Source organism: Ictalurus punctatus, chromosome 13 (assembly GCF_001660625.3).
Source record: "Ictalurus punctatus breed USDA103 chromosome 13, Coco_2.0, whole genome shotgun sequence".
Taxonomy (NCBI): Eukaryota; Metazoa; Chordata; class Actinopteri; order Siluriformes; family Ictaluridae; genus Ictalurus; species Ictalurus punctatus.
Genome location: NC_030428.2, coordinates 11,832,306 through 11,859,968, shown reverse-complemented (window position 1 = coordinate 11,859,968; position 27,663 = coordinate 11,832,306). Strand labels below are relative to the sequence as shown.

At 40.7% G+C, this 27,663-nt stretch overlaps 1 protein-coding gene across 7 annotated transcripts in view; it reads right to left on the bottom strand.

The window, feature by feature from the left end:
• Nucleotides 1-27,663, bottom strand: part of rnls (renalase, FAD-dependent amine oxidase) — a 60,486-nt gene that overhangs the window by 22,965 nt on the left and 9,858 nt on the right. For 5 of the 7 annotated variants that reach the window (XM_017483046.3, XM_017483047.3, XM_017483048.3 and 2 more), the window contains 3 exons: nt 15,633-15,806; nt 10,503-10,678; nt 5,852-6,373 (listed from right to left, as the gene is read on the bottom strand). In XM_017483046.3, the coding sequence (XP_017338535.1) occupies nt 6,221-6,373; nt 10,503-10,678; nt 15,633-15,806 (503 nt within the window). In that variant the 3' untranslated portion in view covers nt 5,852-6,220. Of the gene's footprint in view, nt 1-5,851; nt 6,374-10,502; nt 10,679-15,632; nt 15,807-27,663 lie in introns of those variants that run through there. The other 2 variants (XM_017483053.3, XM_017483050.3) reach the window with 1 other exon arrangement.

Sequence of the window (27,663 nt, the reverse complement as noted above, 5' to 3'; positions counted from 1 at the left end):
TCTCTCTCTCTGACAAAATCCTAAATATAATATCAATGCTCACACTAGCCATATTTCTATATTTCTGCCCCCTCTGATAGTCTAAAGTCCAGAGCTGTTACAGATTTACAACTCGGAAAGAAGCTTTAGAAAGATTATTATACCGAGAACTGGCTTAATCTGAGCAAAATAGGCTTTATCCAAGTGAAACACTGTCCTGCTATCTGCTGTGATTATGTGCTGCACTTTGTTCTCTCCGTTTAACACCTAGTGCTTATCATAAAAACAGAAAGAAAGAAACAGAGCGAGAGAGAGAGAGAGAGGAGAGAGAGAGATTTTGATTCTAATGAATGTTATGATCGTGATGTAACCATATGGTAATCTAAATGCTCAGTTTTTTGAGAATTAACTTGAGATCCCTTCAAAGAAATGCTAACCTCCTTCACACAGATTTATTTCATGAAATGAACATAACCCAAGTACAAAAATATTACAAAAATATTGGATGGACTACCGTCATATTTATTTATTACTGCCGCTGGAAAGTTTTATTCCTGCACTTTTCACCCACAAACCAATGGTTCAAGTAACATTATGTATACGTTTTAGACTAAAGTGGCCAGTCAGTTCAGCTATAACACCCAATACACCTTTGATAGAGGTTGATAGTGATCGTAATGTCATTTGAAAAGTAATTTAATTGCAGACTTCCTGGCTACATCATAGATCCCTTGGGCCCTTGCTTTGAGAACTGCAGATCTAAATGACCATCATTCTGCTTGTGACGATATACAGGAGAATTGCTAGAGGTGTCATTCTACTGACACACATCTTGCTAATACCAGGAAATTGCGACACTTGCTAAATAGGGAATACAACCTAGAGGCCTAATTATTATTTCTGTTTTTTTTTTGGTTTTTTTTTAAAATCACTATTATAGATCAGTCCAACATATTTCCTCACTGAGTTCTGAGAAACAAAGTAATAAAAATCTAGGTAATAAAAACCCTAATAAAAAAACTGGTCTGAGAAAGACTTGTCTGGCAGCAGTGAAAAGGAAGCATGTGGTGTGTCAGACATTAATTGATGTGTGTGTGTGTGTGTGTGTGTGTGTGTGTGTGTGTGTGTGTGTGTGTGTGTGTGTGTGTGTGTGTGTGTGTGTGTGTGTGTGTCTGTCTGTCTCTGGAGGATGACTCCATTCCCCTGAAACTGAGTGTGCACACTGGGTGTGGCACACCATGTACTGTATGTTTAACCAACCCTGTACATGTTCTCTCTTTCTTTTTATCTCTCTCCCTCACACACATGCACATGCACACACACACACCTAACTTGCTTAGATTACACCCAAATTCTCCAACACGCACTCTGGGCACAAAAACCTCATTTGAACCATGGCTGTGGCAGTATACTGTAGCAGTATGGCAATGTAGCATGATAGAAAACACTGGGGGGGGGCAGAAATAATGGTATACTGTTTTGTTATAGTATGGATATAAAATATTTTAGGGTCATTCTATTCCTTTCTACTTTGTCATTATTGAAGTGAACAGTAGACACTCTGCTATCAAGAATAATTACTCGGATGGCCATGGCAATTGAAAAATTTGCCGATAAGTTCAGGTAAAGCTCAAGTACAACACGTTCATATCACCTTCAGTAGATTATTGTAATTATTCATAGTGAACTAATTATATTTAGTAAATTTAATGATGTAGTTGCGAGTAGATACTCAACCAAACTTTAAGCTTGAATGTTTGCTAAAATGCTAACTCTGCTAGGCTTTAAATTATTTGTGCATTCTGGATAGCTACTTACCGTTTAACCTATAGAGTAAGATCCTACAGAATTCTCATTGAGAATAGCGTAGCCTATGCAGGGTGTTGGTCATTCTATGATCACTTCAAAATGAACCACAGCCATTGTCGACTTAATGGAAATGTGCTAGCTAGCTAATATGTTAGTGTAATTTCCATTCACATATTAGTGAGAAGCTCTTTTGCATCCATTTTGCCCAATTGGCTAGCACTGGCAAGAATATTGTGTGGCTGATTTCTCATGTTGAAAGCACAAAATAATGAGTTCCATTTGAACACACATATATTCCTAAAACAAAGCTTAATAATGTTAGGGGGGAAAAAATTCTGTCAGCCAGAGGACAGTTGATTTTATTTACCTTTTTATACTTAAGAGAAGGGAAAAAAACATGGTCGGGACGGTCATATACCAAAAATTAGGACTTTTTTTTATAGTGTTTTTACAGGCATAGTCTGAACTTCTATTTAAGACTCATTTGAGTTGGCTATAATCAACAGAGTTGGAATGGAAGTGAAAACCAGAAATTCTCCATTTCCTGTGCATTTATGGGGTCTAATAGGGCAGTGGTTTGTCTGACCATATTTGATGTACACAAGCCAAAAACCTGTCTGATCTATCAGCTCTTCATCACTGAGACTGTTCTTTGCCACTACACAAGCCGCAAACTAACACGACCTTCCCGTTGCTTCTGAAACAAACTATCAGAAAGCATTTCAGTACTGAAAGAACTCAAAGGCTGCAGGAGGAACAATGTGAAAAGTGGGCGTGAAACGAAGCGTGTAACCAGATTCTTCTGTGGCACTGTGTAAATTAGGGACACACACACACACATCACTGACAAAACCTACTTTGTGGTATGGCATCATTTCATGAGCTACAGATGACACGAGTTCTTGGAGAGTTGCGCAGAGGCATAAGCACTGTCAGTAACTTCTAGTGTTTCCTCGGAAAAATTTATGAGAAAAGCAGTTCTGGTTTGGATGGGTCATGCTGAAGTCACCTTGACATATTGGCATTTTCCAAGTATTTTGACTGGCAGGACAAAGAGCTTACTGTGTAGCTGTTGAAAGAAAGCTGAGAAATGACATGCCAGTGAACAGACTTCCTTCTCCTTTGTTATAACAACCTTTGATAAAGTATTTGACAGGCACGGCTATCACTGAAGTTGCATGCTTGAGTTGCACAGTAATGGCTGTTTTGGCAGAAGCTATATTGTAGCCGTGTGGCTTATGCTGACCCTCCCAGATCAATACCAGGCTTTTGGATATTGACTGCTCAGAGTACTGTGCTATTTGGACTGATACAGAGAAGGAGAGCGACCGAGAGACCAAGTTGTGAACGTCAGCTCCCATTACCCATGGCACCGCCCCTCTAATTAAACAAGCCTGAGCTCCCTTGGGATCTAAAGCAGAGAGCAGTCTAAACATCCCAATCTCCTGTCTCCTTCACACACATGCACGCCCTCATATTCCTAAACCCAGACAGTATCGTTTTATTTCCTCCCAGGAAACATCCCTACCTCCTTATCAAATATGAGAGAGAGAAAAAAATGGCATGGATAATTAGTGATGGTCTTGTATCCATCCACAGCTCTGAATGGATTGAAAGAGCCCTTTAAGCATCTTCAGGGGGTCCACATACAGAGCACACACATATGACTGCAATACAGGCCTGCTGGCCCTTGTGTGGGGGAAGGGCCTCATGTAACATGGTGCTGGGTTTGCCATTGAGTTTTTTTTTTGTATACATTGTACGCGTATGTGTGTGCTTGGTAGGGATTAACCTACTATCAACCTCTGGTGCCATCTGCTAGGGACTTTGCAAAAATGCAGGGCACATCATTTGGAGCACTGTGTGTGAGGAGAACCCGGCTTGAAGAGAAGGTTTGTAGTGATGCTTCTGTGTATAGTAAAAGGCGGGGAATGCTCACATTCAGATATGGTGAAATATAGAAGCTGGGGGACAATTTCAAGGGAAGATAAATGCTTTCATTTACCAATCTGTCCATGAGCCACAAGATTTGAGCAACATTTCAGGGCTACCTAATACCCTTAATACACTCGCTCTACTGAGCCCGTAATGTCCATCAACCACCCGAGTCAAATGACTGATGATTTCATCCCCTTGAGTGTTCAACCATAACCCATTCTTTCTTATCGGCTGCTATAAAAAGATCAAAGCGCCGGAGCTAGTAACGCATGCGTTAATGAAAGCAAGACACAGCTGATGCAACACTGTGGCAAGGCTACTGCAATCCAGGCAGCTGAGTTCTGTTTCTCAGAGGATGACTTGTATGAATTATGCATCCATAAGAAGTAATCTCTCTCTCTCTCTCTCTCTCTCTCTCTCTCTCTCTCTCTCTCTGCAGCCCAGGATCTTTACACAGCAGAGACAGACATGCAGAGATGTATTCATAGTAACACATTTTTGTTCAGTTTCAAAGGTTGACTTTTTTTTTTTTTTTTTTTTTTTACATCTATAGAGTTCAAAGCTCACTATAGACTACAGGTTTTTCAGTCTGCACTCACTCTGAATAATGATCAACATTGCTATTGTGTTTGTGCCACACAGTGAGCAGCTAGATCAGCCAATCATAGCAAGTGGCAATTGTAGCAGATCTTGTCATAGAAGTATACTTGCTGCTTACCAGTCAAACTAACCAGTGTTATCTGTGTTGGCTAGAGTACTAGTTAAAGCTGCATTATACAACAGTTAGTTCCGGTCCACTAATTTGATTGGTCGAACGGTGTTCCAAGAATTCTTATATTTATTGTAACTCCACTAGGACTGGTCTACTCAGTATAACCTCACTGTTGTATGTGCTCTATTGCTTAAATAATCTTTTAAAACTGTCTTTATGCGATTTTTAATTTTTAATTCAGCGTTCAGGTGTAAGCTATAAAGAAACATGAACTGAAGCATTGGATTGATACCAATTTATTGATATAGTTTAGCAAGGCTATGGAAGAGTAAGCTGTTACAAATATTGCAGTTTTGTACAGTCCAGCATGCAGAAATGAATGGGACCAAGCAAGGAGAAAGACAAGAGAGAACACTGGTATGGGTTTTGATTTTTGAACATATCTGAGTGTGTCAAAGAGCTTGAAAAAACAGGGTCATGCTTACTGCACTGCTTAAGAGGTAGAAAAATATTGCTGTCCCAAATTTTAACAATATGGAATAAACATGTGACATATGACATTCCATCTGTGTTTAGCTGTGATTGTCATTTGCTTGGATGAAGTATACAAAAGCTCCACTGGGGGTGCATACTTTTAATCCAACCAAGCAGTTGCACAGAACTAATTCTGTATATCAGTGCAGGCATTTGAAAGTATCTTGAATCTTGAATCTAGACTGAGGAGTATATCTGCTTGTGTGAAAATAAAAAAGCATGCACCCACATCAGCACTTTGTGTACCACGATGCTACATCATGATATCATCACACTGTGTGTATAGTGGACTTCCGAGGAGAAGCTTTAGAGAGTGGTTTGGATGGCTTTGGAAGTCTGATGAAAGCTACCAACAACAATTACAGTGACTTGAACAACTGCACTGTACTGTATTCATTCACATAATGCATACCCAAGCATTCAGAAAGTATACGTATTTGCTTAAGTAATACACGCTGATCCAACTTCCTCATAGCGGTGATGCAGAACAACCAGTGGAAGAGTACAATGTGAGAGTAATATAATACTGTGTCTAACATATTAGATTTGGGGGGGGGGGGGGGGGGGGGGTTGGGTTAGAGACAGACAGAGAGCATGGGGTAGGCAGACCCAGCTGTGCACTGGATCTGATGCCCAACGAGCCATAATTATGGCTGGATTAAGAGAGGCTCTTTCACCATCCTGCCTGCCAAATATTTTGTCCCAGATTAAGGCCCAGCTGCAGCACCTCTAAACAGTGCACGTCAGTCAATAGCTGCTCAGCAGCCTGGCAGAGTCCCCCCAAAACACACAATCACACTCACCATGAGTCTGCTTTGCACAAATGAACTCTTAAGCTTTTTTACAATGAAAAAAAAAAACAATGCAGAAACACTCCGATCAGGTGTTAAGGTTTTTTTTAAAAATTTTATTATTGTTTTCTTACATCTCAAACCCACACACGGCAACAGGAAGACAAGATCATTCAACATTTACAGTTTACATGTTAGATAATGTGTGAAGGCCTGTTTGTGCTCAACATTACCATTATATAAAATCAATATTAGGAGTAGCTTTGCACCGTTTATTCAGCCTTCATCTAATTCTCTGAACCTCGAGCTGCAATGTAATTGGTTTTTCTGCCCAACAGTATCACTGTTCTTCATACAGTACATGCGTAGGAGGTGCTGTGTCTGAATCATCACTGGTAAACCCGTTCCAGTTCCTCGGCCCCCAAAAATACAGAGTTCCCTCCCAACGCCCAACACTTTAGAGAGAGGACTTCAGAACCTCGAAGAGCTTCAGGGCTGACTCGATGCAGCCGTCGAAATTGGAGTGCGTGAAGCCGTCGCCCCCGCACACCAGCAGAGGCTTGGCGAGCAGTGTCATCTGCCCTGGGCAGTCAGCCACTGAACTTGTCACCTAACGACACAATTGAGCGTACGCTGCATTAGTGCTGCACTAACGATGCGGCATCTAATAGCTGATGCAACCGCCATGTTGTGCTGCTATTGAGTGGGATTGTACACTATTGTCCCAGATACACTGTGCCTACATACAGCCTTGAAAGCCAGTTTTATAGAGCTGACTCATATTTGACAGTGTGCTTGTATGCTTTTTACCATGATACAGTAGATACATTCAGGATGTACATTCACATATGACAATAAGGACATAAATGAAGAAAGAAACTGTAAAAGTAAGGAAAGCATATTCCAGACCTGTGATAGAACAGCTAATTAGTAAAGCACAGAGCACAATCAATGAACAAGAACAAGATATAGATGCTCAATTACTTGTATAAGTCTACCTATATGATTACACCATAGAAGTGAGACTGTTTATTTAATCATAGTTTCAGTATGTCTGGGTGTAGGGTGGGGTCTGGCTCAGCATGGCAGGGGCTGCTCACTATGTCTTACATTGGCTTAGGAGAGCACACATATTAACAGCCTGATTACAAACCTGGCCCGGCAGACTGAAGCAGACGGCACGTAGCTTTGCCAACACCTGGCCGATGGGTTTGACTCATGCCTACGCTGAGGAGACGTTTCGATTCAGTGCTGACGTGTACGTTTATCCAACACAGAGTCACATACACTCGTATGATGGAAATGTGATCAAATCCAAAGCTTTAATACCACAGGGGCTTGTCTAGTTGTTTTCTAACCTACAAGTGAAAGTGTTAATAAGTGAGCAGGGTAGATTAGAAATCCAGGATGGAAAAGGAAAAATCTCTGACCTCCCTGGTCAAGACCTTAAAAAACAATCCTCTTGAAGTCTTTAATGCAACCTAAGGTACCTGAATCTATTATACATTCAAATTCAGCAACCAGTTCATCCTTGTCAGAGTCGAAGTTGATTTGAAGTCTATCCCAAATACACTGGGAATGTACCGTGAATGTGATGCTACTCCGTCACAGTGCAGCACACACACAGAGTCATACATGCATTTACAGTCAGGGTTAATTTATCGTAACCAATCCACCTACTGGCATATTTCTGGGGAGTGGGAGGAAACAAGAAAACATGGAAGAAACCCATATGAACTCGAGGAGACCATGCACAGAAACTTCACACAAACTGAGCCAGGGAACTTGGAGCTGTGAGGCGGTTATGCTACCCACTGTACTATCGTGCCAATCTATTATTTAGACTAAATAAAACATGCAGATTATCTTTGAAGGTGTGTTCAATTAAGTGTCAGAACAAAATTCTGAAATCTTGATACGTCCCGAGTGAGATCTGTCAGAGCAACGGCTATGCACGTTCTATAGGGAAGGCTAAGCTTTCCTGTGGGCACAGGGTTTTGTGCCAGATGTGATATAACATTGCAGAAACTCCCATAGAAAGCTAGGAAATGCTCCCAATTTCTCCCTATAAAACACAATACACCCACTCGCCGATGACTCTTTACAGCGAATGACCTGCCTCCCTCTCTGTTGTATATCTGAAGCATGCACTTCACTAGTTGCTGTTACGTTATGGGTGCTTTGGGGGGAAAAAAGCAGTTGTTCAAAAACATATCCTAAATCCTAATTTAAGAAAACATCAACGCATATATTGCTTCAATCAATACTGGCTAGAATGAAAAGTGCTTGACTATAACTACTTTACTATGGGAAAATAAAAAAATAATAAAAATACAGTTTGTTAACGAGAGCTGAGAGTAAGCACATTCCTCCTGAGTGTATGGCCCATAGTTGAGGCTTCTGTTGGCCCCAGAACTCCTGATAAACATCGAAGTGCAGTGCACTAAAGCCAAGGAAATAGTATCCATTTCCTGGGGCTTTTAATAGGCATCTACAGACGACATGCTATTATCACTGCCTCCAAAAAAAGAGGGTTTTTTTTTTTTCTTCAACCCCCTCCCTCTTGTAGCTTTAAACGGTAATCTGTATGTAAATCAAATGATGAATGTTCCGGCTGAAACTTGGCCAAGAACAAATTGTTTGGTTTACTCAAGGAGTAAGTTGATATTAGCAGGGCTGACCTCCTCCACCTCCTCAAATGTATTTCGCTACAGTCGTCGCCAGAACTCAGCTCAAGAGAGACAGATATTCAGAAATAGCTGACTCTAGGACGACTTTACAACTAAAAAAGATAGATTTCATAGTACAAACTATTCAGAGAAAAAGAAAATCAATCACGAACGCTGTATATGTAAATATAAACTAAACACTTCAGACACGCTCAACCTTTATCTGAAATGCAGATGACAAAAAAAAAAAATCCTATAATGTATTAAACATGAAACATGCAAGCTTTCATAATCCTCTAAAGATGAGGATTCTTCTGAACAAGAAGTGTAGTGTGCACACATGAATCAGAGAGACCGTGTATACATTTGACAGCTTGGAGCAAGTCACTGTTGCATGTGACATTTCCTAAACAAGTCACACTTTTGAATTGCGGTTATGTAATTTTTCTCCATTCACTTCTCTCTACACGTCTCTCTGACAGCAGGCAACAGCTGAAAGAAATTCTGACATTCTGTTCCCTGCAGGAAGGACTGCAGAAGGGACTGAATTACCATTTTCTGAAAAGCAATTAAGAGATTTTTTTTCTAGCCATTAAAACCTCTAGGCAGTAGACAACCCCTTTGACACATTCATATGGAGTGTGTGTGTGCAAGCATGTGTATGTGTCCAAGAGAGTGTGTGCAGCCCAGACAGACCTTGGCCCATTCTCTGGCCCGCAGTGAGATGTGGGCTCCCACACAGATGTTCCATGTCCTCTGACCTTAAGCAGAGGCCCAGTGCTATGTGTGTCGCAGAGGAGCCCGGCATGGGGGTGGAGAGAGAGAGAGCGCAAAAGAGAGAGAGAGAGAGAGAGAGAGAGAGAGAGAGAGAGAGAAACAGAGAGAGCATGCAGAAGTGTGTGAGAAAGGGCGCACAGTGAACTACTGTAAGTGTATGTGCGTGTGAGCCAACTGTGTGGGGGTGAGCATGTATTTGTGTATGTGTGTGTGTGTGTGTGTGTGTGAGTAAGAACACAAGTTTGCTGTATGTCTCCGAGAAAACATCTCTGTGCATCATTAAAGTAAAATTCAATGCATTTTTTACTCCAGCCCTCAGATAAAAGATTATGTTTGAGCTTTTTCTTCTACCAGCTCTTCACCACTCGAGCCCTATAGCCCTCCATTATGCTTCACTCTATAAAATATGAATGCCATTTGCTGTATAGCAGAGCAGCATTTCATTAGCAGCACTTAAGCGCGTTTGCAGAGGGAACTACAAGCTATGGCCTCTGTCTTTCTTCCTTCTTGTTGAACGTGACCACAAAGCTCCTAGAGGATTTCTAAAAGAAAAAAAAAAAACACAACTTCCTTCCTTTAAGAACACATGAAAAGTGAACTGGGATACTGAATAAAATAGAATAAAGAAGTTACAAGATGGGATAAATATACACCCTGCACACAGACATGTAACCAGAAATGAGATTTTAAACAAAAGATGACCACACCTTGCTGATTTTATTTCTTCAATTAGTTAAACATTACAGTGGAATAGCTGAATTTTATTTAAATAAAATTGTTAAGTAGTTTTTGCACTTTTTTTCCGGATATAAAATTCATTTGCGTTGAGCCTTTGGTATGTTTGATCAAGTGCAAAAGTAGTATTTGAACCTGGCTGTGATCCAGAGAACCGATCTCTGGTCCACTAAAAAAAAATGGCACTCGGGAGTTCGGTTCAAATGCGATCGCCATGTGTGAAAGTCATCTGTTCTGACATGATTGGTTAAACTTGCCTTGTTACATCCAAATACAAATGAAAACTATTAGAGTGAATAAAATAAACATAATTTAGGAGATTCATATAATTAGGAATAAAGGACTGTGTCTATTAGTGCACACGAAGTAACATTTCATAATGTACAAAAGTTGAAACATACCTGACACCCTCAAACAAATAAGCCCAAAGCATTTGTTAAGTGTTAAAAACACACTGTAACACTGCCTATTATAAATTACTCTGTGGGTGAAAGATCAAATGAAATAACGCTGAGATATAAACAGATGAAGGATCACTGGCAGACTCTGTTTTCTCACCTGAGAGTATCTCCATTTCTGGCACTTGATGGACTCGGGTTCGGGGAGGCCTGGCATCAGCTTCTGTAGCTCTTCCAGAATTATGGCCTGAACCTCCTCTGTTGCGTCCTCCAAGTGATCCATGCCAAAGGGTACGCTGGTGTGCACCACTACAGAGGGGCCAAACTTTTCTGAAACTGAACACACACACAAACTATCAAACACAGCATACGTTTATGAGTCTTTTTTTTTGTAATCATGTTTGTATTAGTACAAATGAAGAACAGACATGAGTCATTAGTTTCAGAAGTTTCTCAGGCAAACTCAGGCTTCACAGGCAACAGCAAGTGAATGGGGAGAAGGAGAAAAGCTCATGCATAAAGCTTAGTGTGGTGGAGCTACAGAAGCCAGACTGAGCTAGAGGCAAATAAGTGTAGAAAGATGGGCTGAAAATGCCACAATTATTTTCCCGAGGAACAAAAAAAACTCTTAGCACTTACCTTAACCAAATTTTTAATAGAAAGATATTGGAACCAAATGAATGGATGACCCAGTGCATGTGGGAACCCTTTTTGACCAACTTTTTGACATGGGTGACACTTGTTAGACAAATAATCTAGTGAGCAGAGCAGGTTAGCACAAGTTTGGTGTTTCATAGCTGTTCATGATAGCATCCAGGCCATGGTACACAGTGATATAATCTGTGGGCATTTGAAAAAACACATGAGCCAATGCTTTGGGCGCTCAGCTACGACCCGTGCCTTTTGGCCAATCCTGATTTATTAGTCCGTTGCAGATATGTATTCATCTCTCTAATGACACAGTTTTAAAATGCACATATAACCTGATTTGAGGGGAATAAAGCTTTATTGTGCTCAATAAACATGCCGGATGTTTGAGCAGCTGGAGATGTTGTGGCCTAGTCAGCACTCTGAAGCGGCACGGGTGATGCTATAACCCACCCTTGATGACTGCCTGGGGAACAACGGACGCTGTTAAATATGAACAAAGTGACTGAGTGAATCTAAATACTAAAGCCATTGGCAGTCACAGATGTTCGAGTCATTGACTTTATAGTGACCTATGACAAAGAGCTTTTCATTTGATACCAGCAGTTCAGGAAGAACTATTCTGAAAAAATTAGATCTGCTCTGTAAATGTTTGTGGACAGTGACAAAAAAGGTGAAATCGGGAATACTGGCACAGGAAAGCAGCACCTTGGTTCAGATGATTGTGCAGGAAGCTTCTATACGAGTTGCAGAACTTCCATGTAGTTAGAGGCATGGAGGCGAAAGAGGAAGTGACTTTCATCCGTTGTACGCAGTCAGTTATTCTAATCTGCTGGCAAACTTTATCACAGTAGTATTGGAGCGACATCTATAATGTCATTTCTGCAGTGAAGATTTGACACGTTGGCTAAACTTGCCACTTCAGCAAAATGGGTACTTCCAGTGAACAGGATTTAGCACAAAGGCGTTCGAGCCAAGACTGGGCACAAAAGAACTGAATCACTGACCATTTCAATAGGCTTATCACCAGGTTTAGTGTGCACACTTATCAGTATGATGGCAATTACCTTTACCTTTCTGAATAACTAGAATTAATGTCAACACTGCAATTGCAACATGGAGGGGGAGTCGCTCGCTTAGGAACTTAGTGTCAAACAACCCAGGCACGTGGCACAAAGCCAAGTAAAGAGGAGTGGAAAAGAGGGAGAGAGAGAATGAAAGACAGAAGGGCAGAGGGAAAAGTTAGGGAGTGTGTGTGTGTGTGTGTGTGTGTGTGTGAGAGAGAGAAGAGAGAGAGGGGGGAGAGAAGGGGGGGGAGAGGTCATGGTGCGTGGGCAGAAGGCTGGCACCCTGCCTGCTGGTTGAGTCACTTATTTGTTGGAGTGGGCAGCGCAGGTCACAAAGTTCACAGGGTGAGGAGAAGGCAGGCATTGCATGGCAGTAAATATCATGCCCTGTAGAATAATAAATTGTTTTCTATGCTTCTAATGCCCAAGAAAAATGGTCTAGGAACATTTCTAAAGCTTTTCCCCTAATAAAGAATACCAGGAATGTGTATGAAAATTTAAACTGAAGTGGCTCCATGTCAGCCTGATCCCTTAGCTGGCTTGATAACTAGCTCACATTTGACACAGTTTTCCACAACTGGGATTTCAGTATCAGAATCTCCATTGACAACACTGTCACTCGAGATTCTGATACTGAAATCCCAGTTGTTCTGAGTGATTCCTTTAAAAGTGGTCAAAACGGTCCAAACAGAACATTAAGTAATCACAATTATGTAATCACAATAATCACAATTATGTTCATCGCCAACATTAAGTAAGTTAGCCAGCCAACCAGCTTAGCATGCAGGTTCTGTGGCTAAAAGCTTATTTTGTGAGATTACAAATAGAGCACATACTGAATATAACAATCCCTGAATCAGTTTTCTTTGAAGATTTACTGAGAAACTTTTAAATGGGGGAAATGTGAATGTAATGCTGTGTTAAAAAATTTCACCCAAATACCAATATATCAGCCATCTAAGATGACTAAGTGCCCCTGAAATAAAAATAAATGTGTTTCAGAGCTTTTTGTACCGACCCTTAGTCTTATGGACATAAGATCCTGTTTCCAGGAAAACAATCTAACTTTTTAAAGATTTCTCCAAATCCTTGTGATCATCCAATTAATTGATTGCTTGAATATACAGTATCTCACAAAAGTGAGTACACCCCTCACATTTTTGTAAATATTTGATTATATATTTTCAAAAAATGGAAAATGGCTAATTGGGCCCAATTTGGACATTTTCATATATTTTACCTTATATATTTTAAATATTACATTATATATTTTCAAAAAATGGAAAATGGCTAATTGGGCCCAATTTGGACATTTTCACTTAGGGGTGTACTCACTTTTGTTGCCAGTAGTTTAGACATTAATGGCTGTGTGTTGAGTTATTTTGAGGGGACATCAAGTTTACACTGTTACACAAGCTGTACACTCACTACTTTACATTGTAGCAAAGTGTCATGTCTTCAGTGTTGTCACATGAAAAGATATAATCAAATATTTACAAAAATATGAGGGGTGTACTCACTTTTGTGAGATACTGTATATATGTCCCATACCTGGATGTGGGTCTTGCTTTACAGTAGAAGCTCATTATCAGCGAACAGGGTCTATCAGGTTTGTTTAGATTGGGCAGAAGTGTTATGTATCTCAAACGCTATTGGCTGTTGTGTAAGTCATTCAAGCATTTCAACACATCATCACTCTGACTTCCTGTTTTAGAACAAAATATGTAAAGATATGGAAATAAATGGTATCTAAGAAGCCATTTCATGAGGACTTTAATGACAGATTCATCAAGTGGATATTGATATTTCTAGCAGCTACGCTGGTACAGGATCTATTCTATTCTATATATTTTTAGATCCAATGCACTGATGTACAGTGGTGCTTAAAAGTTTGTGAACCCTTTAGAATTTTCTATATATCTGCATAAATATGATCTAAAACATCAGCAGATTTTCACACAAGTCCTAAAAGTAGATAAAAAGAATCCAATTAGAAATTAAACAAAAATATTATTGTTGAAGCTGTTCTGGACTGAGTAATGGGCTAAAATTCCTCCAAGCCAATGTGCAGGACTGATCAATGGTTACCGGAAACATTTACTTGCAGTTATTGCTGCACAAGCGGGTCACAGCAGATACTGAAAGCAAAGGTTCACATACTTTTGCCACTCACAGATATGTAATATTGGATCATTTCCCTCAATAAATAAAAGTATAATATTTTTGTCTCATTTGTTTAATTAGGTTCTCTTTATCTACTTTTAGGACTGTGTAAATCTGATGATGTTTTAGGTCTTATTTATACAGATATATAGAACATTCTAAAGGGGTCACAAACCTTCAAGCACCACTGCATTTTAGTTTGTGATACTGTATGTGTTTGATTTTGACTGAAAAAGCACGAGTAAGCATGAAAATACCCATAACTATCCTAATGCATATCGCCTTGACATCTGTAATGTTTCGCATACGCAGCAGCTCACTATGAAGAACTTGTATAGGATCAGTATCAGGTATCACTAATACTCATAACTATGAAATCAGATATCATATTTGGAATAAAAAATGGACTTTGGACAATCATGAATTGGATTTTTTACGAGTAATACACCACTGCTAGATTTAGAGCAGCTAAAACTTGAAGGCTTTTATTACATGTGCTATACTTTAGCCTTTACGTGGCAGTAATTTGAGACATTCTAAAACAAAGAGTCTACTCTATGAACTCCTACCCAGATATACTTACTGGAGCTACAAGCTAAATACATTACAGCGATGAAAGTGGAGATTAAAGCATAGCAGTAGAGAGGCAGAGGAGGGTTGCAGGGAGCCGTCCAGCCTGAAAGAACATTGCAGCCCAATGCAAAATTTAACAGGCCCACTAATTATGATGTTGCCTTCAGAACCGTGGTGTGAATAAGAGGTGGCAGGTGTGGCAGCCCTTGTGATGAGGCTAACTCTCTCTGGCAGTCCTATGCACGTATACACTAATTGCACACACTTTCTCTGTACAACATTCATATACACATTCTCTATTAATTTCATATACATTATGATAATCCTGACTGATTATCAGCAGTATCTGTTTAGATTTCTATCCTAACACAGTGATGAGTTTGAGCTTAATGAAGTGGTCTAGTTTGCATGCAGGAAGCGGGTCATGCTACCAGCCAGCAGCTAAGCCAATCACAAATACAGGAAATCTCCCCTTCACTCCATCCTCACACTGTCTCCATTTTAGTTCTGGCATGTTCTGCTCTTGTAGTTCCTTGTACATACAAATGCCTGACAGAAGCGGGGTTGACAGGAAGAAGCATGAACCCTCAATTAGACAAAGATGGTCATGTGACACATGCATTAAACATCTCCCATTTATGGAGTAGGAAATTATGAGGAACATCAAGAGGATGAGGATTGCAGGAAAAGGAGGGAGAAACCCAAGAGAACAGGACCGAGAGGGGAAGACAAGGAAGTAGTGCAAGAAATGATCGAAAATGTTCAGAAACAGTAAGGGAGTTAAAACATTCTAGAGTGTGTCACAGAGGGAAGGGAGAAAGAAAAACTGAGGCACTGACCTAAATTGCGCTTTTTATCATCTGTAGCGATGTAGCGAATGCAGGGATTATTGGAGACATACTTGGCCACCCAGGGGACGTTGATCTGCACGCCGGCTTTGTAGAAAAGCCCCAAGGCGTAGCGAGAGGAATAGCTGACATCCTCTAGTTTCTGCCTCTCGCTCTCACTCAGCACTATATACCCACACAGACAGACGGACAAAGAGACAGACAGAAAGACAGCACAAGATTAAGACATCTGCCAGCCTTTTCAATCACATCACTTCTCCACTTATCCTGTGAGACAGTTGTGTGTGTGTGTGAGGAGCCTCCAGGCCTTCACTAACCAAATAAGAACCGTGTGAGTTTCTAAGTTGAGCCTGAAATGTGTTGCAAAAACCTTTACACAGAAATCAATGGTACAGTGCCACACGGGGACTAATTCAATTTTAAGGACTACATAGCTATAGATTTCAGGTGCACTTGAGGCTCTGACTGATGAACTGAAGTACAAAGAGGATTTAATTCGGTGTGCTACACGGGAATCTGGAAACACTGAGATTTATCTTTTGGATGTTTGTTCTTTTTGCTTCTTCTTTGTTTTTTTTTTTGTTTTTTTAGAAAGCCTGTCCTCGTTTCCGGTCAGGAACATCTGTTGTTTATTGGTCCGAGCAACTCATGCTTGGCCCAGCTTTAGTCGTCTACCCACGATTTCTGAGTATACCAAAGGTTAGAGTTCACTCCTGGAGGAGCGGATTCTCAAACTAAAAGGCTCCCCTCCTACCACTGGCAATGTGAAAATTTGCAGAAAGTGAACAAAGAGCCTCAGGAAGGATTATTAACCAATGCGCATCCTCCTCCCATACCGACTTGCAGATGTTTCACAAGCTTTCTAAAAATAGTGAAATACAGTCCAAACATATCAGGAGGTTTACAAACATGTGTGAATGTTCAAAAGAAAAAAAGTATCCCAGTGCTGCTTCTACAATGAATCAATGACCATATGAAATGTTTTTTTTCTTTTTATGTTGTGGCTGAGTGGTTTTGGACAACAAAAAAGAAAATGCCATGCCATGCAACTTCCCTCATATCTCCACTACAGGAATCCAGATGACACTGAGAACACTTTCCTCAACGTTCGTTTAGCTACGGCGCAAACAGTCCGACCGCAGAAGGAGATGACAGCCAAAATTGACAGGTCACATGACTGACCTTCTAGGATTTTTTCGTGTCATTGCATCACATCTGTGGTGAATTATGAGCATGTAAAAGTGCCCCTTGGTACAGAGAAATCTGGTGCTGCATATGAGCCTGGGGAGTTTGGAAACAATGCAAAGCCCGAGGGCAGAATTCATAAGAAGCCTTTTTTCTTCTGTTGTAGTGAAGGAATCGTTACGGAACATGTCATTTCTGCACAAAGGACACCAAAGCACGGGACCCAATGAAAAGAATATATCTATGTACTTCTTGCTATGATAAGTGGTTAAGCATCAAGGCTACACACTGACTGGCTGTTTTAAGTGAATCCATTCATCATAACCAATGCATCTCCCTCTAAATGAATGGCTCCATGAATTATTATTTTTTTTGTTGTGACGTGTGCCTCCACAGAGACAGCCAAAGCCTTAAGAACTGTGGCAGATTCTTTTCATAACTCTAGCCTGACTTGGTCATACAGGTTTCTCCTTTTTGACCTCAGGAGGATCTGGCCATTTCTCATCACAGAGGCCACTCAAGTGCTTGTTAAGTCCCTTGTCAGCTCAAAGATTGAACTAGTGCAACTCACTCCTGGCAGGTTTTCCCGTGTGTGCTATCCTGTTGATCCACAATACAGCTGCATGACTTGTTATCAATCTCCTCAAGTTCTCCCACACTACTCCATTGCTGCAATCCCTCCAATGCCTTCATGTAGCTGCTTACATCAGACACTGATGCTTGCTTTAAAAGCCAAAAATGGACCAGCCCCTACCTACTAGATGGCACTTATTAAACCTCTGCAACACATTCCCTTCAAGCCTGAAGCACGGCAAGATTTGACTCACCATCCCTCAAGATACAAGGAAGACATTCATCATGACTTCTCTGTCCTGGGACCCAGGTGGTGGTATAAACTTCCTTTGGCTGTCCGAACAGCTGAGTCACTGCCTGTCATCAAACGAGGACTGAAGACCTACCTCTTCACCAAGGGCTTAAATTAGCACTGATTAAAAAACAACAACCTTGACTTGTGTGTTTCTGTTGCTGTCTAACAGGGTTTTACCTTGATACTATTCTTAGACCCTGAGCTATTTGTACTAGTGTGAGAAGTGTTTTTGATGGAGAATACAAAGCACTTCTGTTAGTTACTCTGAATAAGGGCATCTGCTAAATGCTGTAAATGTACATTTAAATGGAAGCGTAATTTCCTCAAGATTATTGGAACAACCTACCAGCCAAACTGCTTATAAAACTGCATGACTGAGCACATAAGAAAACTTATGCAATTTTAAACGTAGAAGAGATCATTTAATGGGGGGCATGGTGGATTAGTGGTTAGCACGTTTGCCACATTAGGGGTTCGAATCCCGCCTCCACCCTGCATGCACGGAGCTTGCATGCTTTCCCCATGCTTCGGAGACTTCCTCCGGTTTCTTCCCCCAGTCCAAAAACATACATTGTAGTCTGATTGGCATCTCTTAATTGTCTGTAGTATGTGTGCGACTGTGCACAGCAATGGGTTGGCACCACATTCAAGGTGTCCCCTGCCTTGTGCCCAGAGTCCCCTGGGATAGGCTCCAGGCTCCCTTTTAAGTTAGTTATAACACAAGATATGGTTTATTTTACAAGTTTAAACTATGAAAAGGACCATCCAGTTATTCATCATGCATCATTCAGAAGAGCTGGTATCTAATATCAGGCTCGTATTGTGCTTCTTCTTTATTCCACTTCAACCACATGCCACATTCACAGACTAATACAATACTGATGCAAATGAAAACATAATCCAAAAGTGTCAGTTATTTTCAGTCAAATCAAGACTTCCATATTTTACATTTACATTTTCAGCATATCCAGATGCCTTTATCCAGAGCAGAGTGCTTTGTAGAATCCACAAACTGGCCTAGTTCGGTAGGCCAGGCCTTCAGAATACCATTAAGCGTCTCTCCCGCCTTCGTGAATACTTATTTTCAGATGTTTATTACATAACCAGCTGTGTCTAGTGTAATGTCACTGTTGAAGAGAAGCTGCTAGTTGTTTTTAACTCTGATCTCTGATGTGTATTTGCGCTTCTCCTGGTCTGCTTAAGATTAGGATTTCAATAAAAGGAGTTAGTTCCGGAGAAGTGTTAAAAGGTTCATGACAAGTTTGATTCTACCCAGTGCAGTACGATCGAGATCTGAACCTCAGCTACAGATTTCTTAGTTCTGCATTCCCTCAGGATGGTGGAAGAAATGGCGTTCCAGCAGTTTGTTGTAGGTGGACCTGATGGAATGGTTGCATTTTTCCAGATGGATGTTCAATTGCTTTCATCTGGAGGAATATTTAGCTCTGCTGCCCTTTCCCTTACACAGCTGTCCAACAGGTGGGGAGAACAGTTTTGTACTGAGAAGAACACTACTCTTTCCAAGTTAGCATTTCTTTTCTATACAATCCTCAAGGCTCAGAACAGTGCAGACTCAAGTCTAATACTCAGATATGGCTGTGTGCTGTTCTATCTGTTTGGAAAATGCCATTAGTATTGTGAGGAAGGTCACTCATTTCCTGCACAGGGTGAGAAAACATTTCAGCTGTGTGACCACATCGTCATGAATCTAGTCAAGTGGTTAGGACACTAAAGGTTTGTTGAGAAACATTGTACTTCTGTGTGGCTGAAGTCTCAAAACGGCATTCTTCCAAATTTACACAATAAGAAAGTGTAAAGAAAACTCAAACTCATAGGGGGCCTCTCACAAGCTCTGAAAGAGAGAAAATGAGCATAGCATAAATCTCAAGAGTATTCACATCCTGAGGTGCAGAAACTCCCTCACACACCTTATGTCTTCTTCTTTTTTGCACACTTGTCACCACAGAACTCTCAGGAGTGTAGGAGCCTGCTCTGTGTCTGCCTATCCTTTATAAAATTGCCTAGTACAAATGCCTTTACCATTCCTCTACACTCCTAGAACCATCGTGGAGATATTCCCCCATCACTGTCTGAGAGTTTGCACTTCCTCTCTCACTCACACACGCTCACACACGAGCTAACACGTGCTGCTTATGTGTTCTCCATCGCCTGACTGGCAGTGGCTCGTTTCCCCAACCTGCAAAAGTAAACCGTCGCTGGCTCCTGCAGCAAGAACATTAGTCCTTCACATGTCCGAGTAGGAGAGTGACTACATTAGAGGATGTATATGTGTGTCTACAAGGTTAAAGTTTTCCAGTCTGAAGCTCGGTGGCTGGTTCTCGTTGCCCCTGGATCTTTGATGTGTGGAACGAGTGCAGGAATCGCTTAGGCCCAGCATGTTGACAGAACGTGGCCTGATCAATGCAGGCCATAGCATACACTCAGCCTTGCACTCCAGCATGGGGGAAGCAGCTGCTCTCTCTCTCTCTCTCTCTCTCTCTCTCTCTCTCTCTCTCTCTCTCTCTCTCTCTCTGTTTGTCCCTGAGCCTTTTATACCCCCACAGCCAGAATACTGCATTGCAGGAAAGCTGCACTTTTCCAAGTACAGTCAATGACAAAAGCTGTGAAAGTGCACTAGTTTGTAGTGTCACACAGCTCTGACAGTTAGAGGAGGATATAACAGATGGTAACAAATGCATCAGAAGGAACCTCAATTGCATGAGCTGTGATTCAAAAACGAAATCTAGAAGTTCAATAGAATACAGAAGTTGCACTTGAACAGCTCCCAAACACACGCTCTGCTGGTCTCATGTTAGAACATGAGATATGAGGTTTCCTCATAGAGCTTCCTCTCCAAGCACGTGTGTGTGTGAGTGTGTGTGTGTATGTGTGTGTGTGTACTTGAGTCTGGCTTCGCCCCACACAACTGAATTACACACGCTTACACACACAAACACACAAAAATATGTGTACAGACAAAACTACCCAAAATGTACAAGTATTTTGCTGACAGGCCATTTTATTCTTTTTTTCTTGCCGATATCTGGTTGTTCTGAAGACTATGGGTTTACGAAATACAGCATACAAATGTAATTTATTCAAATAATTATAATCCTTCTTTACATTGCAATGAATAGGCTACTAATATAACTTTTGTAAGGCCTCATACAGGTACAGTACAGAGACTAGAGTTGCATGTTTGCATGCCAGGTTGGTAACACGTTATGAACAGTGACCACACTCCTCCCATCTGGCAGGGGCACAACTATAAAAATGTTATTGTGAAACATGCTCTATGGCTCACTGGCAATCAATGGGGTGCAAAAGAGAGACAGAGAGGAGAGAGAGAAGGGAATAACAGCACAAGGGCGTTTTCTCACAAAGTTCATCTTCTGGCTAACTACTAAGAAAGCAAATTTCCCAAGTTGCTTAATTGTCCTCTGAGAGAACACTCGGGATGGGGGTGCAGGCCACAGAGTGAGTTAGAGCCACCTACTGCACGCTAGGCTTGATGAGTGTGCCTTTCTCCAACATAGTGGTTGGTACGTCTCTGAAGCAAATGTAAGCACAGGGCATAGTCAGAAATCAAGCCATGACCATGTGGTGATCTACAGTATGGATCAAAACAAAAACCCTATCAACATAGTACTACCATCAGATCAGTAGCCACAATCCTCATCCATCACTTTGAGAAAGCCGAACAAAAATAAAGGTGCTTTAAACTTTCATTTGTACTGAAGGTGCACATTACACATGGTAAAATAGTGAACATTTAAAAGCACTACCAAAAACACAAAGGCAAAAGTTTATTTTTGAACGCGGGTGGTTGATTTATGTAGTGTCGGTATTGTTCAAGAAAATATTGTTTTAAGAGAGCACACCAACTCCCATGTATTTTTCATTGTTCCCAGGCCAAGACTGGCCTTTGTCGCTATCCTCAGGGACTCGGTCCACACGGCAGTGCAGCATACTGGAAATCTATTCACAGTGCTTGAGAGAACTGCACCGTTTTGCAATTTATGATCTCTCTTAGCCCTTTAAAGCTTGTTTTAATAGTTGCCTGAGAGCTTCTGGAAAGCATCCCAAAAACTAGAAATAAATAAATAAATAAATAGTGTCGGAAGTTGTTTTTTTTTTTAAACTTTTAATGCACTCGGTGAACTGTGCCCAACGATAAGTAACGCATTTTCAGGGGCAGGATGAACTGTTGCAGTGTTTTGAGATTGAGTCCAGCTTTAGTCAGGGCAAGGGGAGGGGATAATGTGCGGGTGTGAGAGGGCTGTCATTAGCCAAGATTCCTAACAGACCCTTTATCAACACCCATTTGATCAAATTATATTTGACAGTGATGATATACATATACGGTTTGGGGCAGAAACCTGAATTACTTTTCCAACTGCACAGTCAGTCAGGTCAAGTCACTGGCTGTGTGGCTGATGAGATCCGTTCAGCACCAAGTCAGGCTGAGATTTCAACAGCCAAACCACCTTGAAGAGAGAACACTTTATTTCATGTAGCCAATTAAACGGATGAAGACCAGCATCACAGATGCCTCCAAGCTAACCTTTGGCAAGCAGCTGTAACTCCAAAACACTGATAAAACACTACTCTCATTTATTAAATAATGACAAACATCTAGCAAAAGCTGGGCTTACTTACTTCACATGAAAGAGGTTTAAACTCAGAGCTGGTGGCTGAGATTTGGTTCCAATTTAAAAAAAACATTCAGCGAGTCCTTCACAACAATTAAGACTCTGGTTAGGACATGAATATATTAGTTACTGACTTTTGTATTTCCTAATACCAAACACAGGACGAGTAAAGAATTGTCCAGTGTGCAACTGTATTGTCAAATGTGACGGCGCATCCCTTATAACCGAAGCAGTTAATCAGCACACATCAGTGTTTTAACAGTCACCGTTTTGCAAACCATAAACGCCCCATGGACTAAATACAGAAGTTCTGTGAAACACAAGCTTCGCCTCAAGATAGTAAATAAAACTTTGCTTTATACCGTAATTGTACATGCACCTACACATTTACAAGAATGTTTATTAATCTCTTTACTTCAGGGACTTTTTTATCCATCCTTCCTCCATCATGCAAACAGGATGCCTTTGTGTGGACAGGTATAAGGAGCTGGCATGGTTCTGATGTCAGCTAAAATATCTGGGTGGGTAAACATGACTCCTCACAGGCAGGCTTATTTCAAAGAAAGCCCGATTTTAATTCAGGACCAAACAGAGATATTTAGGGCAACAACCTGAGGGCTTCACCGCTGACGTCAAGCCACATGCCTTATTTTAAGCAGCTGGTCAAAGGTAGCTTGTTAGACAGGCCCGTTTTAGAGACATGCAACATTGACATGAGAAACACATCCAAGACCCATATTACAGGACATCTGTCACCTTTTTAATGAATAAATCAAGGGCCCATTTCATCTAGTTGCACAGCATGTTGACAAGTGCTGCAGTGGACATACAGCGATCGTCTATAGGAAATCAATATGTCCCATTTCTGACTCCAGACTAATTCAGGCAGCAAATGAAATCAGCTCTACTGTGACAACAAGATCAATTTAGTTATCTAATTTACAGTAAATTCATTTAGGCGCATTGCTTCGCAGGCTTGCCACCCCAAGTCAACTAAATCAAGCTACATATTTGTGCAATCACACAGCAGTCTAAATCATTCAGTAACATGACTGAAAGTGAATTAGGCTGCAATGGTGGCCCAAATTTGCTGATGTGTGTGCAGTCAAGCAAAGCACACATTTATAGAGTTGACATTTACCTAGGACAAGAATGCGGCAAAATGTGTTTCCTCAGACATCTGACTAATTGTTGCAAAGACACACTTTGTTCCTGTATTTGAAAACCAAAGCACTCACATCTCAGGGGACAGACTTTTTGTAAGATGCCTATTTTTAGGGGTGACCAATTTATTTTCCAAGCACGCTTAAGTGAAAGAGGGAGTGCATACCGAAACAGATTTTAAAAAGAGAATCGACACACAAATGTAAAGGCTGCCATTACTCATAATAAATATAATTTTGGCAGTGACAGCAGATCCATCACATTATCTAAACTTTTCCTTGCCTCTCTGTCATGAAAAAAGCCTTCCTTAATCAGGAAATCAGAAACAGACTTTTCAGAGGTCCATTTAATTTAGAGGGTGATTCAGTGCTGAATCATCTTCCATTGTAATCCTAATAAAGATCAGCACAGTGTCCTGCAGGGAGGGAGGTCAGGGCCTAAGATTCTGATCTGGACAACATGATTTTAATAACAAAAATGCACTGCTAATCAAACTTTGCATTGTGTACGATATACAGTGCCCTCCACTAATATTGGCACCCTTGGTAAATATGAGCAAAGGAGGCTGTGAGAAATTATTTTTTAACCTTTTGATCTTTTGTTTAAAAAAAATTCACAAAAATACTCTGCTCTCATGGATATCAAACAATTGCAAACATAACACAGGTTCAAAAAAAAAAATCTTGGTTAAATATAGGTGTGCAAGAATGATTGGCACCCTTTGAGTCAATACTTTGTGCTACCTCCCTTTGCCAAGATAACAGCTCTGAGTCTTTTCCGATAAAGCCTGATGAGGTTGAAGAATACAAGGTAAGGGGTTTGTGGACTCTCCTCTTCAGTTCACCTCACAGGTTTTCTATGGGTTTCAAGTCAGGGGACTGAGATGGCCATGGCAGGAGTCCATGATGCCATGTATCCTAACAAAATATCCAGAAAAACAGCCCCACAACATTAAAGAGCCACCACCATATTTAACCGTGGGCATGAGGTACTTTCCATATGGCCTCTCTGTGTGCGCCAAAACCACCTCTGGTATTTATTGCCAAAAAGCTCTATTTTGGTTTCATCTCACTATAGAACCCGATCGCATTTGAGGTTCCAGTAGTGTCTGGCAAACTGAAGATGTTTGAGTTTGTTTTTCGATGAGAGTGGAGGCTTTTTTTACTTGAAACCCTTCCAAACAACTTGTGGTGATGTAGGTGACTTCGGATTGTTTTGGAGAATTTTTGACCCAAGACGCAACTAACTTGTGCAATTCTGCAGCTGTGATCCTTGGAGATTTTTTGGCCACTCGAACCATCCTCTTCACAGTGCGTTGAGACAATATACACACACGTCCTCTTCCAGGTTGATTCATAACATTCCCAGTTGACTGGAACTTCTTAATTATTGCCCTAATGGTGGAAATGGGCATTTTCAATGCTTGTGCCATTTTCTTATAGCCACTTCCCATTTTGTGAAACTCAACAACCTTTTGCCGCACAACACAGCTATATTCCTTGATCTTACCCATTGTTATGAATGACTTAGGGAATTTGGCCTATGTGTTACCTCATATTTATACCCCTGTGAAACAGGAAATCATGGTTGAACAATTTCCTGTTCCTAGTCACCCAGGTGTACTAAAAATTATTTTAAATATCAATGGGAATACACTTCAAATATATTTTTCCTCATATGAATTCATAGGAGTGCCAATAATTGTTGCACACCTATATTTAACAAAGATATATATTTTTGAATAAACCTGTGTTTTGTTTGAAATCGTATGATATCCATGAGAGCAGAGTATTTTTGTGAATTTTTTCAACAAAAGATCAAAAGAAAATTTTTCACAGCCTTCTTTGCTCATATTTACCAAAGGTGGCAATATTAGTGGAGGTCACTATATATCCGGTCTATGGTACAATCTCTTATAGTATACTGTAACAGAATTGAATAAATACCTTCTTTTTTTTTTTCACCTGGTACTTATACTCAAAACAGAAATAAACAACTTTTTTATTTCCCAATTTCATTTTAAGGAGCTTGATATTATGAAATACTTAAAACAATATTTGTTCAAATTAGAGACAGCAGAAGTAAAGAACTTCTTCAAACTTCCTTGAAAAATCGTTGCAATAGTTTAGCAGTCCTGTAGCAGTGGTGCTATTTTAAATGTTACCATCATCTCAGCCAAGCTGTCACTTACACCAGTTCCTGACTGGCCCTTTAAACCTGCGACTTCCTGCATGCCTATTGAATGGTGTAACTAGTGCTCTAAAAGCAACACTGTGACAGACTACAGTTTATCTGCACCCTTATTACGTCTCATCAGGTGAGCTATTACTCTCACAGTGTCTGCACAGTAATGCGGTAACCCTGTTTGTCCACAAATACAAAGTTGGACATGTACATATACATTAGATGAATCATTATGACAGACCTGTCCTTTTATTAGCATTTGTGCACCCATACAGCGGCAAACTGCAGAGAATAAATGGCAGGCCGCATTACCAGTCATGTAGAACTATGTAAAATATCATAGTTTTGCCATTTTGTTAATACATTGTTATCACATTGTTATGAGTGGTAGTTCAGCGGACAGAAATGCTCCGCTGATGAGAGAGGTCAGAAGAGAACAGACAGGCTGGTTCAAGCTGACAGGAAGTTTACTGTAACTTAAATAAGCACTCTTTCCAAACGTGATCAGCCGAAAAACATCTCAGAACACACAACACATCGAACCTTGAGGCAGATAGGCTACAAGAGCAGAAAAGCACATCATGTTCCACTCGTGTCAGTCAAGAGCAGGAATCTGAAGCTGGGCATATAAAGATAGAAAAAAAAGTCCAGGTGATGTTTGTTCAATCTTCCAGTGCCATACATCTCTGTCAGGAGTCAGAAAAGGGATTACATCATGCCAGACTCACAGACTTAAAAGCAGCAAAGCCAGACAGCCACACACTTGACGGGAAACAAAAAGAGACTCCCTATCCCGGAGGAAGATGATGTCACTCAACGCATTAATTGTATTCCAAGGATGGACTGGAGCTCGAGGTAATTGGTTGCAAAATGATACGCTTGGATATTTATGTATGGTGGTAGGACAGAACGGCTATGTTGTAAGCGCGCTGCATCTTCCCGTCATACCTGTTATAATATCAGCTGATAAATGATTGCTTTTAAACAGTAGAAAAAAGTACAGTACTTATCGCACAGTCGATCCCCAAATTGAATAATGCAGCCAGGCAGACTGATTACGATGCAAGAGAGTTGGCCTGACAAAAATAGAGCTTAAATTTCATTAGAAATGAATAATCATGTTTCTCAATATCAGCAGAGTTTCAAGGCTGGCAGGAGGATAAAGCTTAGTTGAAAAGATCCGCACAAGCTTAACTGTTGGGCACATGGGGTGCACTAGAGAGAAAAAAAAGATATAGCAGCCATTCAAATGTCTGCAAAATGACGTAATCTGAAAAAAAAGGCTTGCATGCTCTGGGAGTTCAGTGCAAGCTCACAGTGCACGAGTAGGCTGAAGCGGTCAGGAAATAAAAGAAAGGGCTTGACAGTAGGAAAGGGTGTGAGCTCGCCATCACTCAGTGGCTGAGCGGACACCCAAGGCACGGGTAATGAAACAGGCTCTGGAGTTCACGGCTGTTCATCCTCTGGACAGCTGTAAGTGATAAAAGGGATGTGCTTACCCCCCATCTCCAAGTATACTTTGAAGATGCTTAAAAAGACTGAACCTGGGTTTAAAATTTGCAGCACAGATATCCGTTCACTTTGGATGAAGTCACCTGGATCTTCACAGGTCAACACTGACTTACGTGGAATGTAAAACTAGACTGGGGGAAAACAGACAGTTACATAAATCTTACATAAATGTTGTTAGGCTGTTTAACAGGTTGGATTAAAATAACAGATAGCAAATATTTCATTTGATAAAATGCAACATATCAAATACATTAAAAACCACAAAGATGAATACGTCGGATAGTAGCACAAAACCTTAGAAGCACAGATTGTTAAGTTTTTCTAGGTTAGGTTCCTGTTTTATGTCTTCTCTATCTCTACCCCTAAAAGCAGAACTAGCTCCTCAAATGCTCAACTGTGCTTGACAAGCTGGAAATGAATTTCCTTCAACATTCTAATTGTGAAACTGATATGCAAT